This window comes from Copadichromis virginalis, linkage group LG5, assembly GCF_057382275.1.
Source record: "Copadichromis virginalis isolate Kocher_CV1m ecotype Utaka linkage group LG5, C_Virginalis_male_GT1.1, whole genome shotgun sequence".
Classification (NCBI taxonomy): domain Eukaryota; kingdom Metazoa; phylum Chordata; class Actinopteri; order Cichliformes; family Cichlidae; genus Copadichromis; species Copadichromis virginalis.
This window is the reverse complement of record NC_140622.1, coordinates 31,765,748-31,784,842: the sequence shown is the minus strand read 5'-3', so window position 1 is coordinate 31,784,842 and position 19,095 is coordinate 31,765,748. Positions and strand designations below refer to the sequence as shown.

The 19,095-nt window shown below is 39.7% G+C and overlaps 1 protein-coding gene across 3 annotated transcripts; it reads left to right on the top strand.

Moving 5' to 3' along the window:
• The first annotated feature begins 587 nt into the window (after positions 1–587).
• LOC146710087 (protein SSUH2 homolog) lies at positions 588–18,723 on the top strand. 3 transcript variants are annotated; one of them, XM_085457349.1, is made up of 14 exons: positions 588–665; positions 957–1,053; positions 2,794–2,874; positions 6,158–6,238; positions 6,314–6,389; positions 6,473–6,602; positions 9,436–9,496; positions 9,943–10,064; positions 10,393–10,455; positions 10,543–10,619; positions 12,507–12,599; positions 14,177–14,282; positions 15,580–15,687; positions 16,368–18,723. In XM_085457349.1, the coding sequence occupies exons 2-14, from the start codon at positions 1,041–1,043 to the stop codon at positions 16,506–16,508; spliced, it is 1,152 nt and encodes a 383-aa protein (XP_085313475.1). In that variant the 5' UTR covers positions 588–665; positions 957–1,040; the 3' UTR covers positions 16,509–18,723. The 3 variants fall into 3 exon arrangements, with proteins under 3 accessions (XP_085313475.1, XP_085313474.1, XP_085313476.1); XM_085457348.1 differs by lacking the exon at positions 588–665 and adding an exon at positions 710–774; XM_085457350.1 differs by lacking the exons at positions 588–665; positions 957–1,053; positions 2,794–2,874 and adding an exon at positions 4,954–5,089.
• The last annotated feature ends 372 nt before the right edge of the window (positions 18,724–19,095 follow it).

Genomic DNA, 19,095 nt, shown 5'->3' with positions numbered 1-19,095 from the left:
TCTGAGTTCATCAGATTCTTAGAGAAGGCATTTTATGTTTTGATCCAGGAGCTGAAACTGTACGATGGCCGCTTTTGAACGTATTTCAAGATGTCAGTGCAGTTTAAGCTCTTGTTAGCAGAGTGGGGACCACACACCTGAGAAGGCCTATTTTGCTGTGTGCCTGAGGTAAAATAGTTGTTGTTGTTTTTAAACTATTTTTACTATTAAAATTATTTTACTATTTCCGTTTCATTGTATATTCAGTACATGCACGCGATTTGAGCTATGCTGGTTGCCAAATGCAGTGTTCTGATTGGTCAGATCTGTTAATTCAGATTCGAAACATCGGGAAAATCGAGCTTGGTCGGTGTGAACAGCTGCATGAAGAATAGATGAGTCCGAAAAATACTTACAAATATTACGAAATATATATTTCGTGCGAAATATAAAATACGCATGAAATATTCGCACAGCTTTTATGTGCGAAAGTTCCTTAAACATGTAGAAAAGTCCAACATGGATCGAGGGGGGAGGGGGGAGAGGCTACGAGGGCGGATTATGAGAAATGACTTTTCAGGAATGTCGGCGCCTCCTACTAACCTGAGAACAATTTTACTTGAATAGAAAAGCTGTGCCAACACGCCTGGAGAAGAAAAAAACAGCTTCTGACACGTTACTTGTTGGTATGTTTGCAATACGATAGAGGCAGGGCTTCATTTCCTTTCTGTCACAGAGGAGACAGAAGACAATAGAGCCGCTATTTTTCTCTCTGACCCAATATCAAATTTTCAGGTAGACTAAGAATAGTTTTAATTCTGTCTTTATATTTATTCTTTACCCTCAGACCTTTACCCACCACCAATCTGCTGGTGAGGGAATAGAAATGACAACAGTCGTTTAAACATTAGTTTATTGATATTGATATTTGACGTAGGGGCTGATACAAAGAGGTCCTAATTACATGTATTTCGAAGGTTGCGCGGCGGAGTTAAATCAACGGATCCTGTGTGGTTACCATAAAACCGAGCTGGTCTACTGAGTGGTTGATCTGCAGCAGAATGAACAGCGCAGGTAAGAAGTGAAATAGCAGGACAGCAGTCACCCTGCACAGACACCGAGTCCAAGCAGGACACACGAAGGATGCAGGGATGAGCTTCTGGTAGTCGGCGCGACTACCAGCAGCAAATATGTTCCAGCAAATGCAAGGTGCATTTTTAAGGTTTCTTTGAAGTTGTTGTTTTTTTTTTTTTAATTCTGAGACTAGATAAATACAAAAAATTTAATATTCACTGAAATTAAATAACCTGCTGCCTAAACTTCTGTTAAATGGCGACCTGATATCAGTTAACCTGTTAATTGCATCATTTGGTTTTTATTTTCTCTCTTGGATTTATTTGTGCTTGAACAGCTTTACTTATAAACAGAGGTTGTTGTATTTTGTTGAGGAAACAATTCCAATGTGAATATTTTTTTAGTTTTAGGATTTTCCTTTGACCTAAGTCCTGAAAGAAATGATGACTCTGTTTTTCATAGATGGATATACCTGTTTTTTCTAAAATAAACTTCTTCTTTTTTTATTTTTAAATGGGTGCTGGTAAAAGAAAGCCAAAATGATTTTTCTTCTTATGTTAATTGTCAGCATTACCACCTCATTCAATTTTAATATAGCTATCGATATGGATGGATAATTGATATGGGTTAGTTTATGCATTTTATTGGGTTGTAATTCTCTTACACTGTAACATTCATCTTTTGGATGGCGGCACAAAGATTGAAAGAATGTGAGAGACAGGGAGAAAGCTGTATGAAGATGGGAGAGAAAAAGAAACAAACATCTACAAATCTCTACCAAAATCAACATCAAAGTCATAATGCTAAAGTAGCTTCTATTTTGCCCGCATACATATCTGCATTCAAGCACCTGAGCAAGGACTAAGCAACTCCACCTACTGTCCATTGTAGATAAAAGCAATCCATGACCTAGGGCTCTGAAGTGTTCTTGTTACAACATGTAGAAGGGGAAATAGGAGCCCTTTCAGTTGTATTCAGCTCTATTGAAATTAGGCTGAAAGACTTTTAAACAAACAAACAAACAAACAAACCAGAATGACTCAGAAGAATAATATCTTAAAGAATACTAAGAACTGTAGAAGGGAAGTTAGACTGATTGCTGACAAGGGAAGAGGTGGAGGAAAGTGAAGCTCAGACTAGGACTTGGGACTCCAGGAATGTCCCACCGTGAGGAACCCCCAGGGCAAACCCAGGACTTGCTAGAGAAATTATATCTCTTGGCTAACTTGTGAGTGTCTCTGTGTCCTCCTGGATGAGCTGATTTGAGGGAAGCCTGGGTTTCTCTGCTCAGGCTGCTGCTTCAGTGACCAAAACGGCAGAAAATAGATGCATGAAAGGATGGATAAGCTAAGACAGATTCTTGAAGATTCGGCAGTCCATCAAAGTAACAAATGCGACTGATGCCTTTGATAAGGGAAAAAGGAATAATTCCCTCTGGAAGGGGAGACCTCTCTTAAACAGAGTGCACCAAGGCCACAGAGACCAGCCCTGAGTACATGACCATACGGTACATTTCCCTTCCCACAACTGCTGAGGCCCAGCTTACACAATACTTATTATCCATAATAAACTTCAATGTTGATGTCATCCTCTGAGTGTTCACCTTACCCTAAGCAAAAACATCCCCCCCGCCCCACCAAAAAAAAGGATAATTAATTAATGCATTAAAAAAACTTAGATGAATTTGAGTTCTCTCTGTGTTAGTTTGAATGGTTTGTTTCTTATTTCTTTTAATTCCAGCTGCATATACCCCTCTCATGCCCACCTCAGCCAACACTTTCAGCAATGCCCCATTCTATGAAGGCAATGTGTCAGCAGGAGGTAAGAAAAGCCCAATTCCTCACATTAATGTTGTTGCATTGACCTAACCTGCTTTTTTTATAGCTTGTTTCATAACTTGAAGATCTTTATCATTGCTGGATGACAGTTCCTGCCCCCTCCGCCTATATGAAGCCTGTAGTTTTATGCAGATGTTTGCCTTTTTAACGAGTAGTTTCGACCAGCGGTCCCCAACCTTTTTCGCGCCACGGACCGGTTCACGCCCGACAATATTTTCACGGACCGGCCTTTAAGGTGTCGCGGATAAATACAACAAAATAAAACTAGTACCGGTACCAAAAAAAGAAGATTTATTCATAACACAAGTAAAAAGACCTAGGAAAACCGAGTTAACGATAAAAACGATAACAAAATAACCCTAAAAACCGATAAAAATCCTGAAAAGCATACATTTCACACCTGAGCCTCAACTCTCGCGGCCCGGTACCAAACGACTCACGGACCGGTGCCGGTCCGAGGCCCGGGGGTTGGGGACTGCTGGTTTAGACTACGTATGTAATAGTGGTATGTGAAAGAGAAAAGAGAGTTGAGAAGTAATCAGTGCTTAAGCTAATCTTAAAACTAGAGAGTGTGTCTGTCGCTCAAAACTCTGCCTCCCATTCTACTTATAGAAACTTTAAAAACTGTGAATCTCTGGGGGAGGGGGGGGGGGTTGTGTTTTTGTCATTTTGTATGATGATTTATGTAGAAGTCCACTTTGTTAGTCTAGTTGTCCTGTTTTGAGTTTCTTATATTCCCTGTTTAGTTCCTTGATTATTTAGTATTTTCCCCTTGTGGCCTCTGTGTCTCTCTTTGTGTGTCTGTGTTTATATAGGCTGTGTGAGTTCTTGTGTCTTATTTCCTCCTCATGTTTTATTCTGTTTTCCCCTGGCTGCCATGTTTCCCCATTCAGTCACGTTTCTGTGTCTGTCTGCGTCTCTGTGAATGTTCTCATTACTTCCGGTTTTACTTTCTCTTATCTGTGTGTGCCATGTTTTGTTTCACTTCTCTAACTCTGAAGGTACCTTATCTCATGTTTTATGTTTAGCTTTGCATCCTCTGTCTCGTTGTGTGTAATTAGCCCCAGCTGCGTGTGTGTGCGTTTCCTGTTCTCTCGTCATTACCTGTGAATTGAAGCACTTTGTTTTCTTCTGTCCAGCGTTGCAATCTCCCTCATCCATGGCTGTGTATTTCCCTGTGTGTCTCTTTGTACGATTAGGTTCCAGTATTCCAGTTTAGGTTATTTTCTTTGTGTCACCTACACGCCAGCAAATAAGGCTGTGTTTTTTGAGTTTACTTGAGACGTGAGTGTGCGTTTGGGTCCTTTCCTGCCTGCACACAGCTGACTTATGACAGAATCAGAAATAAACCTGCGGGGTTGCAGTGGAGAACATGTTACAGTTCTGTTCTGATATGTAAATTTATTAACTGTATTTTGCCTTAATTGTGATTTCATGGTGACTTATTTATTTATTACATTTATTTGACTTAAACATGACAGTTAATACAACAACAAAAAGGGGGGGGGGGGGGTCAAATTTTAATATCAAAAGTAAAATGAGATGCATTACAATATTCTGTCACCATTTTTGGGTGTGAGGTTAACATGCTGGTTTTAATCTTACTGGAATAGCTAACGCTAGCGTGGGCAGAACCCTCTTTCATTCGCACCACAAATTTCTCTGCAGGATCAGGCTTGTTCAGCTGCACACATAATGTAACTTTGTATGAACTGAAGTTTATCTAAAAAAATTGTCATGTTCCACCTTGTCACTGTTTAACCAGTTTGATGAATGAGTCTTCTGAAGGAAGATAATGTGAAATATGATACCTTTCCTTTTAATTCATGCAAGGGCGTAGATTTGGCATGGACGGAAGGGACATGTCCCCACCAATATCCAGCGATTATTGAATTGTCCCCACCAATAATTTGATCTCTTTGAGTAAAGAAAAACAAAACCGATAGAAATAAATAAAAATAAAAAAAGCGATCTGTCAACCTCTCATTCACCCAGCGGTGCAGAAAGAGTTAAATTACGTTCTCTACTGGAGTCCTATATCATGTGACAAATATAGCCAATGTGATTGGCTGTGCCTTTCAGGGAGCTCTGTTTAGTTTTAGCAGCGGCAATCCTGCGCTGCGAGGACCTGCAAGGAGGAGAGGAGGATGGCAGCAAAAAGAACCTGGATATAAGAAAGTATTTTTCCAAAGAAACCTGTAAGTGACTTAAAGTCAAGTTCACTCATAAAACCTGTCCATCATAATAACGTTACAGGCTATGCAAGGTAATACATGCCAACCCTCCCGTTTTTTCTCGGACAATCCCGAATTTCAGTGCCCCTCTTATTACTCTTTCTGGGTTGCAAAATAAACTTTTAACAAATTTTCAGGCGAGAATGTAGCTGTGCAAACTTCAAATATTTGAACCGGGGAGAACAGCAAACTCCCAGCTCACTGACTTGATAGGGGCAATACCACGGCGCCTAAGCGGCTCAAACACTAAAAAGTTTGATTATACTTTACGAGAACGGAAGACAACAGGGCAACTTGCAATACTTGAAAAGTAGATATTTCATTTAAGGGAGGAAACACTACGAATATGCAAAAGCATTTGAACAAAGTCTGTAAGTTGTAAAAAGCTTTCAAAAAACGCATATAGATTTTGTTTATTAAGCAGTTTCTCTTGTATACAAACATGAAGGAAAAAAATCCCCTTTGAGGTTAAAATTATGCTAGCTTACTCAAAATTACTCAAAAGCATTGGAACTAAATTTTAGGAACATTGGCAAGTTTTGAGTCTTTTAGAAGGGGAAAGTGTCATGTAAATGTAATCTTAATTTTCTGAGCCATTATTCTGATGTCATGTCAGTAGGAACTGATATTCCCATAGATGGATATAATCATTTTTCTAAAATTAATAATTCCAAATAAAAATAAATAGAAAGGGAAAAATCTGTGTGAAGATGGCAAAAAATTAAGATGTGGCCAAAGTCAACACTGTACTTATAATGTCGAGGTATTTTCTGTTTTGCCTGCATTCAGTGATGCGTGAAATTGTGTTACACCGTTATCAAATGTCACCTTTTTTTGTTTTGTTTTAGACCAAGCTTAATTAAAGCTGGCTTTTCTGTTTTCGACTTTTTTAGTTCTGCATGTTTGCTGAACGAGGTTCGTGGTATAGGGCCCAAACCTCCTAAGCTGTTCGGTTAGAACTTTAGTTTGAATGAAAATTTTTAAGTTCATCCAAAATATTGGTTTCAATGGTTTGTTTCTTGTTTATTCCAGCTATGTACCCACCTGTCATGGCACCCCAAGCCAACATGTTTGGCAATGTCCCAGGCTATGAAGGCACTGTGCCAGGAGGAGGTAAGAAAAGCCCGGTTCACATAATTCCTCACATTAATGCTGTTGCTGGTACTTGAAAATTTGTCATTGATACAGGAGGTTTCCTGCCTCCTCCCATGCCCATGGAGCCAGTAGCTCCACCCCAACCCGCCCCTGAAAATCCTGAATGGAGGTACGACATATTATCTGTGTCTTTCAGCTGCTCAACAATCAGTAGAATATTCTGGTTTAACACAGAGTTTGTGTGTTTTGTAGCATCCCCTCTCTGTCTGAAAATGCAGCTCGCGAGGCTTTAAAGAAATTTGTGTCGTCTCATTGCTGCTACGGTGACGCACCAGTCACTCAGGGAGTCATCACCTCCATGGAGCCATTCAACACATTTAGGGTGATTAAATGTTCCCTTTTTATAATGCTGTCAGCATCAGTGATGCTGAGGACTGAGTTACCTGCTTTTACTATCTCTGCAACAGACTGGTTTGAACTGTTTGCACTCATAGTTTTCTAAACATTTGACCAAAGGACATAATTGAATGATAATGAACTGTTAAGAATAAACCTGTGTAAGGATTTTTTTGCTCAAAAACTTGAGGGCTTTTAGTAAGTGTCCAGACCTGCTTAAGTAGTAGTTTGCCAGAACTTTTCATCACACCCTCAAGACTCTTGCAATTAGCTCAAAGAATATGGAATACCCATTCCAAATACTGGTTTTACCACAAAATTTGTTATGCAGTAATATGATGCCCAGTTATATGAAACCAAATTGGAAATACGTTGTATGTTACAAGTTTAAACAAATTGTGGATTTAATATCACATCTATCTCAGGTTCTACACTTTTAACAGTGAGAGTGAAAATAGTTCTTGTTATTCAATATTTTCACCCCCATTTGTCTCCATCTTATACTTATTTTGACAATAAGATGTTTTTTCTCATTCTACATGTGCATTAATACAACTCTTTCCTGATCCAGAAACAGACTGAAGGCTCATACAGTACCAGGCTGACAGGCAATAGCTGCATGAGCAGTGTTATTACAAAGTCCTTCTAAGTGATGACATCTTGAGCATGCAGAGACAAAATAAAGGCAAATATGTGTTGTCAAAGAGGACAGTCTCAGTTCAAAAAACTGTTTCACATCAGTTTAAAACAAACCTTAACTTGCACATGGCTGACATGTGACCTGAAAAACCTTAAAGTGACATTAAATTGTGAATAAAATCATAACGCCTGTAACGTGTATCTGACACAACAAATATGCTTTTATTTTAACATGTCCAGCTTTTTGCACATGATGCATAGAAACGTATGTTTCACTTTCACTCTGATGTGAAATATAGAGAAATTAGCACAGTAATGTTATCAGCAAATCCAGTTTCTCTGTCCCCTCTCCCCTCAACCGACCCTGCTCCGGTCCTGAGCACTCATGAGCTGAGGCGTGTGTTCCGGAGCATTAACACCAGGAAGGCGGCCGGGCCGGATGGAGTGCTGGGCCGGGTGCTAAAAGACTGTGCTGCGGACCTGGCGGACGTCTTCACCTCTATATATAACACCTCGTTGTCCTGTTCACTGGTACCATCCTGTTTCAAAGCAGCAACCATCGTTCCCATCCCAAAACAGTCAAATGTCACATGTCTGAACGATTTCAGACCTGTGGCACTCACCCCCATTCCCGCCAAATGCCTGGAGAGACTGGTCATTAAACACATCAGAGCTGCTTTTCCACCATCCCTGGACTCGCACCAGTTTGCATACAGGGAGAACCGGTCAACCGAGGATGCGATCGCCACAGTGCTGCACACATTACTGAAGCACTTGGAACACAGGAACACCTATGCACGGCTCCTCTTTGTAGACTACAGCTCGGCTTTTAATACCATCCGGCCATACAAACTCCGTCCCAAACTCCACCAACTGGGACTTAACTCCTCTCTGTGCAACTGGATTGTGGACTTCCTCACTAACCGTAGACAGAGTGTCAGAGTGGGTAAGAACACCTCTTCTACCCTTGTGGTCAACACCGGTGCCCCTCAGGGGTGTGTTCTGAGCCCTCTGCTATACACTCTCTTCACCCATGACTGTATTTCCTCCTGCGCGTCCAATCTCATTGTTAAGTTTGCAGATGACACTACAGTGCTCGGACTTATATCCAACAATGATGAGACAAACTATAGGACAGAGGTGCAACAACTAGAGTCATGGTGCCACGACAATAACTTGGTCTTAAACACCAAAAAGACCAAGGAGATCATTGTAGATTTCCGGAAGAGGGGTCATAACAACCATCTGCCTCTCTTCATTGGCAGTGAGGCGGTGGAGAGGGTGAGCAGTTTTAAATTCTTGGGGGTAACTGTGACCGAGGACCTGTCCTGGGGCAACCATATCACCTCAGTTGTACGGAAGGCCCAACAGCGCCTCTACTACCTGAGGAGACTGCGGAGCGCACACATTCCCAGATCTCTGATGTTGAACTTCTACAACTGTGCCATCAGCAGCGTTCTGACGTATGGATTTCTAGTGTGGTTCCCCAGCTGCACCAAGGCCGATCAGCAAGCACTCCAGCGGGTGGTGAAAGAAGCTGGCAGAATTATTGGAACAAGTCTGCCAGAGATCAGTAATATCTTCCCCACTCGCTGTCTGAGGAGGGTGCACAGTATCCTGCGGGACCAACATCACCCTGCGCGTCACATTTTCCATCTGCTGCCCTCAGGGAGAAGGTACAGGTCTATACAGGCCAGAACATCCAGACTGGCCAACAGCCTGTATCCACAGGCTGTGAGGCTCCTGAACTCTCTGCCCCCCTCTCACGGACAATAACCATATCCAACTTCTTAATAGCAATGAACTGGTCTGCATTGGTGCATCATATCTTTATTCTCTTCCCCCTCCTGCCCCCCCCCTCTTTCTTAAATAGATAACTATCATATCTGATATCATATCTCACAGTACAATAATATTGAATGGGTTGCATTGTTGTATTTTGTCATGTTTCTCAGGTCTTTGTCTGAATTTCTACGAACATTATTGCTAAGGATTGTCTTATTGCATTGGAGTCACACTGGGTTAAATATGTACACTTGGGTTTTAAGGGGTATTTATTATTTTCTTCTTTTTTTTTGGGTTGTATGGAAGCCCCAAACGCAATTTCATTGTTCTTGACAATGACAATAAATAAATAAATACTAAATACTAAATACTAAAGTCTGTTTTTTGTTCCTTAGTACCGTCTGGAGACATTCACTGAGTCCAGGTCAACTGACTGGGCCCACAAACCACATGAAGGTAAACGCACATTTTCATTTTGTTAAATCCAAATCTGATGTGGAGCCATTAAAATGGTCATTTTCATTTGTTTCCTTGAGCCACCATGTTCTGTTATTATAGAGCAAGGCTGGATGCTTTTTAATCTGATGGTAGAGTTTTGTTGTTTCCTGTTACCAAACCACATTTTTCACTTTGTTCTTGACCACACTCAAAGTTTATGGCCTTGTGAGGGATTAAAAACAATAGTGTGATACTCAGAGCCTATTATGAATCAAACTCCAGAACAACTGATTAATCAATAGTGTTTTACCTGAAAGAGTTAAACCTGGAAACACTTGCTTTTGTTTTCATAATAATGAAATGCCTTTTTTATTAATCCTTGCGTAAACCTACTGACAATGCAGTAACTTACTATACTAGTAGTTTATTGACTGTCATTTTCTGTGATCTCGTGTATTTAAAAGGTGAGCCTGCTGACTTTTACGCCCAGCCCGCTCCACGACCATGGGAGGTCCAGGCCACACCCCCCAAACTTTTCAGTGACCACACAGAGAAGATCCGGGTGCCCTACACGTCCTCCGTCAAGGTGGCTGAATAACAAAAGCTATCTGTCAAAGTGCTGGGTTACCTGCAGTTTGGTTCTGAGCTTTAAGCTTGAAGACATATATACTTAAAGAATGGGATACTTGAAATCTGTGAAGATTTGAGTTCCTGAATGAGCTGGTTTCTAACATAGCACGAGGTGTCAGTGCTATAGCCACATGTAGTTTTCACTTTAGCTGGAGCTCTAATTAGAAGTTAAACCATGAACACAAACTGTGTGTGAGGAATCTAAGGAGAACTCCCCATCAGTGTGATTCTGAAAAGTTTTTACCTTTTACTCATTTTTATCTTTTTTGTGTGTTTGTGTTTAGCAATGCCACACGTGCAATGCAGCAGGTACTGAGCAATGCAAGGAGTGCAGTGGAAGTGGAAAAGTAAGGAAACTCTCAATAGTAAATAATAAGACATGAAAAGTCTGATCAAGGTACAATTAAAACATTTGCTTATTTGTGTCGTTGTAGAAAACTTGCCCGATGTGTAATGGTGCGGCAAAGTCCGATCCAGCCTGCACTCACTGTAATGGCACAGGCAAAGACAGGTACTGAATGGTCACACAAACTGAAAATAAAACAGAAAAAATACCAGTTTCAAAGCTTACATTTTGTATTATCTTCATCTACCTTTTTCTTTTTAAACATGCAAACTAATAACGATACGCCGAATTAAACAATTACAATTGAAATGATTCAGTGTTAATAAATTGGGATCAGACCTCCTTTTTTTTTTTTTTTTTTAATGTTGGCAAGCAAGTACAAGAATTGTCTCCTGAAATTCATAAATTTTAGATTCTGATTATTTTGAATTTGTGTTTTCAAATAATTTATTCACTATTAACATTTTAAAGTCAAAAACACAGCTTAATATATTGCAATTTGATTAGATCATATTTGCATGAAAATGTTGGGGTTATGAGCCTGTAGAAAATAATGTCAGTAGGGATTGTTGGCCCCTATAGGTGAATTTCTATTAATAAAACTGTTTGGACACCCCTGTACTATACTATGGAGCCTCTACCTCACGTTTTCCCCTTCAGATACAGGTGATCCAATCAAACGCCACAATACACAGTTTAAACCCCACTTCCGCTTAGAACTATTTGGTGAGCTGTGCGAAGTAGATATCTACTTATCAGACTCAGAAAACAGCCAGCTGGGATGATGATGGACTTTTTCTCTATACAGGGAATGAGGTGACTCTTTTACATGTACTGAGCAGAGCATGAGACTTTCAGAGTTTGAGGGTTTATAAACTTGTGAAAAAAAGGCTTCATAACGTGTTTGTCAGCATATGGACTGCAAGTTCTAACATGAATAATGAATTGAATTACAGTCAGTTAAGGGCTAAGCTTTTCACTCAGGCATTCGTATGGTCCTCTCTGTTGATCAATCACAATAGCTATTTATTTAGTAACTTTAGTTTTTATTCTGAAGCTGTGGTGCTGAATGGCTTAATGAAAATTGGAATGGATTCAGACAACGCCCTTCTCAGACACACACGCACACACAGAGTCATGTCATCAGTACTGTCATGGGACAGTGTCAGTTTATTTCAGGTGGTTTGAGACACCTCTGGGAGGCTTGCAATGCCCTGCAGCATGTTTTTCCTGGGCTACTTGTGTGTCTGTCATTTTCTCAGAACCTACCAAAGTCATAACTTTTAGCCTATTTTTTTTCCTTAGCAGTTTTTCTCTTTCTTTTCAAGAGTCCACCGAATGAATCACTTTTTCTTCTTTTTCTGCATGTCCATTCATTTTCTGCTTAAATCTCTGCTCATGTTCTCAATGATGCTTTATTTTACTCAAATTAAAAGCAAAAGTAGAAGTGTTACAAAAGCAAGAAAAGCCTCATTAAACAATTGTTTTATATATGAATGTTTTATAAAATAAAGGGTTTAACAATTTAAAGAGTGAAATAAAATGCTGTTGTTGCTATTTGTTGCTCTTCTATCTGACGCTACGGACTCAACTGATCATCTGTCTGCTCCCATCTGCCATCTAGTTATCCCACAATAACTGGGATAACTTTTTGTAAAGAAATGATCATCTGGCCCAATAAATATGAGCAAAGGAAGAAATCAGTCAAAAAATGTTCAGCAGGATGTGAAATCATAAGTTACTTTTATTTATTTAACAAACTTTTAAAAATACATTTGATAATTAAAGTCTTTTATGAGTGTAGCCTGGTTGAAGATGAGCAGCAATATTGACAAAATAAGCATACACATATCGACAAAATAAACAAATATCAGATTTTTTTAAAGTTAAAATAAAATCTAGAGAATTGATAATGGTCAAGACTGAGTCAAACATATTTAAATGATTTTATTCACTTCAATGTGGACTTTAGTAACAAAGAAAAAATTGGGAAAAGATTTGTATGTCTATAAGTAACCAAAAATAATGAGTCATGTGTCTGTGTGTGTTTAGGTGTACAAAGTGTAATGGTAGTGGGAAAAACCAATGTGAAACCTGTAAAGGAAAACGTCAACTGCTGACCTACATTGAGCTCAAAGTGGAATGGTGAGTACAACAGCAGTTTCAACATTCCTATATTTCCTATGATTCCTGTATGAAGATTGGGTTCTTCAAGTGTGTTTTAGGTGTCATTTGTAAAATTCAAATGGTCCTGGAGGAGGTTGCAGAAGTATATAAAGACACTTACATTTGAACTCAATTTAACTCCTTTAAACGGTTTAAATTTGTTTCTAAAGCCCTTGAAGCCAATTTTATGCTACATGTCCTGGATACTTGCAGAGTTAATTAAGGATACTTAAGGTTCTGTTTGAGGTCTGTTTGTTTTGACAGATATTCGTGAATTATGTAGAGGAAAATGGTACATGGAGATGTTTTAAAAGGCTTTGAAAAGTCAATGCAAATTAGTTGGTTCTTTTTTTTCCTACCTTAAATATTTTTTGAGGTACTTCCACTGAAATTTTAGAAAACATTAAATATCTTCCACAGACTACTGATGGGGTCCAGTCCTTAAGGATAATACACGAGCCCTGCCCACGGTTTTAGTTGTACTTGAGGAATAACCAGTTTATGAAAACAAAGATTTTATCTTTCAGTGACAGAGTTGCTTAAAGGCTTAAGAGGCCCATATATTTCTGCAGATATCTGACATACAGTATAAACAAATTTTAAAAATCAAATAAGGAAACAAGAGAAGAAATTACACATGGTCATTGTTTCGTTTTACTATCAGTAAAAGTATGTAGCATGTAAAAATATAGCATTAAATTTGAAAGCCATATTTGAATGATAATAAAAAAATTTCTTGATCAGTGGGCACCCCAATATTATTAACAACAGAGATTTATCTGATGTAATTTATCCTGAAATTGAGAAAATTCAGGTTTCGTGAACATTCAAAGCACTGTTGCAAATCCATTATATTCAGTCACTAATAATAATAATGTATACTTTATTGATCCCCGTGGGGAAATTACTTGTTTTTCTCTGCATTTGACCCATTCACTCAGTGAAGCAGTGGGCAGCCACTAAGCAGGCGCACAGGGAGCAGTGTGTAGGGACGGTACCTTGCTCAGGGGTACCTCAGGGTAGCCGTTCAGCGGATTCGAACCTCCGATGTGGTGGCTTACACTGCGTCACAGCAGGAAGATCCTGAGTTCATCTCCATAATCTGGTCAGGGCCTTTCTGTGTGGAGTGGAGTGTTCTCTGTGGGTACTCAGGCCTCCTTTCACAGTCCAAAGACATGCAGTTACTGGTCGTGATTCTAAATTGCCCTTAGGTGTGAACGGTTGTCTGTCTCTCTGTGTTAGAACTGCAACAGACTAGCCGCCTGTCCAAGATGTACCCCACCTCTTCCCCTTGCACTCATGCAACCCTGCTAAGGATAAGCGGAAGAGAATAAATGTTTTTTTGAGTGATGCTTTGGTGCCCTCTAGTCAATAAAGATGAAAATTACATGCTGCGAGTTTAAACTGAAAACAGTAGAAACTTGATTGGTTAAAACTTGAAATGATTGATTCATGTAATATTGTATTCATCAGGATGTAGAGTGTGTGTTAAATCTGTATTTTATATTTGATGGATACAGCATGAATATAGTTCATATCTGTGTGTTTGTGTTTAGGAAAAACCATGTGGAAGATCATCTGGTGGAGCAGAGCTGTGGTCTGAAGAGTGATAACCTGCGCTCAGTAAAAGGGAAAGAGCTGTTCAAGAGCAGCCAGAACCTGGTAAACACACACACACACACACACACACACAGTGTTGGGAAGGTTACTTTTAAAATGTATTCCATTACAGAGTACAGAATACATGCCCCAAAATGTATTCTGTAACGTATTCCGTTACGTTACTCAATGACAGTAGCGTATTCTGAATACTTTAGATTACTTAATATATTATCATGCTTTTTACAACAACGTGAATGTACTATTGCTGTGTGATTTATTACTATTACTGAAGGTCCGCGACTCCGAACTGTAGTAAAGGGACCTCTGACTAATACGGCGGGGTCCCTGTCGGCTCGTAGCCGAAAAATAGCTTTACTTTGTTGTGTGGGTCAACTTTTCTTGTGAGAGACAGAGAGAGGCGTTGAAAGGCTGCTCCAACGGAACTTATTGTTTTCGGAGGAAAACACGAACACGGTGTACAGTCGAGTCTTAATAGCTTACTTACAACTGGGCTCGTCAGGCACTCTTCTTGGCTGCAGTGGTTATTATTATATTTACATGCTTCCAGCTCCCGTTTTTCCTCGATGACAACTCGTACCTTTCCACTCCCCTTTTTCTCCCTCCTCGCGCTCACAGACACATAACGTGTATGGCAGTCCATTCTCCCTGCAACACGGACTACACTGCCCATGATGCTACATTCTTTAGAGCTATGCTTGTAGCATTCTGCCTGTTAGCTTAGCACAACAACAACAACAACGAAAAGGCGCTCTCTCACCCAGGAAACACACAGTCGCAGAGAGAGAGAGAGCGTCGCCCTGTAACCATGGCAACCGTAACGCTGCCGCCTGGAACAACAGAACGTAGCTGTCAAACAAAACCCAAACAGTCCTGACCCGCGACAAAATGAAACAGGAAAGTACCGCAGTGTAATCCATTTATTTCAACAAAGTAACTGTATTCTGAATACCACCTTTTTAAACGGTAACTGTAACGGAATACAGTTACTCATATTTTGTATTTTAAATACGTAACGGCGGTACATGTATTCCGTTACTCCCCAACACTGCACACACACAATGTAGCTTCACTTTGAATCCTAATAAGTTTTTTTTTTAAATACCAAAATTTCATACAAAAAACTACATCTCAGTAATTTCACACAGTAGTTTGGAATGTTATATTCTATGTTTGAAATGTTGAAATAATCTCCATAAATTAAACATAAAGCCACTGCAGGAACTCACCTCAGACAGGTGTAGTTGAGATAAATGTAAAGGAAAGGTTGGGGAGAAGGAAAACACATTGCTGGGGTTAGCGGTGTGAATATTGTGAATTAAACTCTTGCTTCTCTCAGGTCTACCCACTGCTTGGCTTTCCAAACCCAGCAGTCTCTCAGGCCTCTGAGCGTCTGATCAAAGAACATCAAACTAACTATGGCAAAACCTCCAGGATTCTGCAGCAGGTAGGCCGACACACAGCTCAAAAGAAAAATTATCCAGATCTTCTCCAGTAGTGGAGGGAAAGAAAACAGCTATCCTTGTTCCATCAGCAGCTAATTCTAGTTGAAATATAATTGATTCGAGCTGAAATTCCATTATTTGTAGTTGAAGCAGCAAGGAAAACGTGCAAAGTTTACTTTAGAGTTTTGAGTCTATAGGCTATAGTGTAGTCACCCCCAGTGGCCAGCCTGTGCTGGTGTGCCTGTGTTACTCTGCAATTTATTGCTTTGCTCTGCAAATTATTTAACTTAACTGATTCCTCAGTTAGTCAATAGAAAAATCAATAGACTGTTCAATTACTAAAGTTATCAACTGCTACAGAAGCTCGAGGGATAAGGTGACCTATAAAGATAACTAAAGCCATCTTGAATGATTTGATGGTGGTTGAAGAGTTAGCTGTTACATAAACACTCAAAAGGGGAATTAATTGTTGGAATTTTTGTTAAAGAAAAGGACATAAAGGTTTGAAGCTGGTCGATTGAAGATTAATACAAATCTGAAATGTGGCTAAGAAAAGTGCTCATTTCTTTTACTCCTGCTTTCAGTCAATGCTAAGCTAAAGTATTCTGACTCAAGCTGACCCGCTCTGATGCTGTTGAAAGTTTTCCTTTAATACGAATCCCTCCATCTCTCTCTCTTTCAGAGGCAGACAGTCGAGCTGATCCCCATCACTCAGGTGAACTACAAGTGGAAAGACAAGAGCTACGTCTACTACGTGTACGGCAACGAGCGCAAAGTCAGTGCTGATGACTACCCAGAGACCTGCTGCTGCGTCATCCTGTAGACTCACAAATACACACAGCTCAAAGCAATTAAACATGTACTCATCAGTCTTCCTTTTTCCATATATAATGATGATTCATTTATTAGGGTAAGAAAAGCAAACCATACCTGTGTTAAAAAGTAATAGAATGTAATGTTCTGTTCAGCATTTTATTAAAATTAAAAAATTAAAATAAAAACTCTATACTGACAGTTAAAGTTGGTGCTGGTAATGTCACATTGTGAGCAATTTACTGTAATTGATGGAAACGTGAATTCTGCTCTCTACCATAAAATTCAGAAGCAGAATGTCCAGCCATCACTTTGGGTTGTGAAGCTCAAGCACACTTGGCTTATGCAGCAGGACAATGTCTGAAATACAATAGAGTCTACCTCTGAATGGTAAAAAAAATAAAAAAATAAAAGAACAAAAAGTGAAGGTTTTAAAGTGACCTAAGAAAAGTTTGGACTTATATCAGATTGTGATTTTTGCCGTTCATGCTCAAAAACTCTTGAGCGTGGCTGAATTTAAACAATGCTACAAATAAGAGCGGGCTATTATTCCTCTACAGCGATATGAAAGAGTCATGGCCAGTTATCACAAATGTCTGACTGCAGCTTTTTCTGCCAAGGGTTGCACAAGCTCTTATTAAGTTTAGGTTTAGCGGCAACTGCTTTTTACCCCTTAAGCATAGAAGGCTGATGGGGTATCGTTGTCACCCCACCGGCCAGGCATGTGGTCGGGTGGTGTGGACACCAAAGTTTGTGAATGCAATAACTCAAGAACGAGGCACTGTAATATCTTAAAAATTGCAATTCTTCATTAATCCCTGAGGACGTTATATAAACACCTGCACCACCAGGAATTGAACCCAGGACACAAGAGTTGTATTGTATTATGCCACTACACAAGCAAAATAAGCTCGGCCTGACACCATACCGTGCATCTACTAGGAAACTGAGGGTTAGCACTGGCGGCTGCCAGTATTTTTCACGTAGTATCAGGTAGGTTTGGTTAATGTTTTTCCCTTGATGAATGAAATCATCAATTAAAAAGTGTATTTTGTATTTTCTCTGGTTTGTGTAGAATTAAAAGGTTTTTGATTTGAAACATTAAAGTATGACACATATGTTAAGAAGTAAGATATCAGGAAGGGGGTGAATACTTTTTCACAATAATGTAAGTGGTCAAGCTAAAGGAATAATTGTGATATTTCACATCTTATAATGCTTCATTTAGAGCTACTGTAGCCATACAACCCAGTCTCATAGGAAAACATAACAGACTGTGGGGATTATATCATTTTATATCATGTTTATTCTCTTATATCCTTTTTATTAAGCTTTGAGTAAATGGTAAATGGTAAATGGCCTGTATTTATATAGCGCTTTACTAGTCCCTAAGGACCCCAAAGCGCTTTACATATCCAGTCATCCACCCATTCACACACACATTCACACACTGGTGATGGCAAGCTACATTGTAGCCACAGCCACCCTGGGGCGCACTGACAGAGGCGAGGCTGCCGGACACTGGCGCCACCGGGCCCTCTGACCACCACCAGTAGGCAACGGGTGAAGTGTCTTGCCCAAGGACACAACGACCGAGACTGTCCAAGCCAGGGCTCGAACCGGCAACCTTCCGATTACAAGGCGAACTCCCAACTCTTGAGCCACGATCGCCCCGTAGCATTTGATTACAACATTTATTCAATATATATTACACATATAGTTTCAAGCATGTTATTACATATATTGTAAGAATGTGCTTATGAAAGAGTTGGCCTTCTGTCTGGTAAGAGGTTACAAGCTTTATCTGGTGAGGTGAGACAGAGTGCAGTGAGGTCGAGACAGTTCGCCTGCATACACAGACAGTATATAGATTCATTTCTAGGTTAGAGTTAAGACATATTTGGCTTGTAACTGCATTTTGTGCCTGCATAAGTAACAGTTTTTGTAGAATGTGTTTCTGATGTTCCAGAGATAAGCGAGAATAAGAAGATCAAGATCACCTGGCGTGGAGACGGAGAAAATGTCTTTTTGAGTGTGTGTCAAAGGTTGTCAGCAGAAGAGCTGTGGTTACTGTAACTTATGCATGTTATGTATCTGCTTTGACGCATGAGGGGGCGTTATACCCTGACATATAAAAACATTTTAAGTATGCTGTTTTGGGGGATTTATGCTGAGGATTGTGATGGTGTATTTCCTTCACACGTGTTTAATAAAATCATTGTTTTGACGCACTTGGACCAGCAGTCGTTTGTCTCACACCTCAATCACGAATCGGGACAAGACACACCGGTCCACTGCATCCATTTCACACTTTGCTTCTCCAAAAAGTGAAACGGACAGGCATGCAGAAGTTGCATCACCAGCAGGGGTAGATAATAATAATAATAATAATAATATTAAAGCCACCAAGTCAGTAGTGAACAAAAAACATATGATGTACATTCCAATGTCCTTAATCACCAGAAATGATTAAGCAGGGCAGATAATAATATATATTTATATATGTAAATAAGTTCATAATGTCTGTTTAAACACTTTCCTGTGATTATTTTCATGTAGGCTTGAAATAAAATATCTCCCTCCGCTGTTACTGCAAC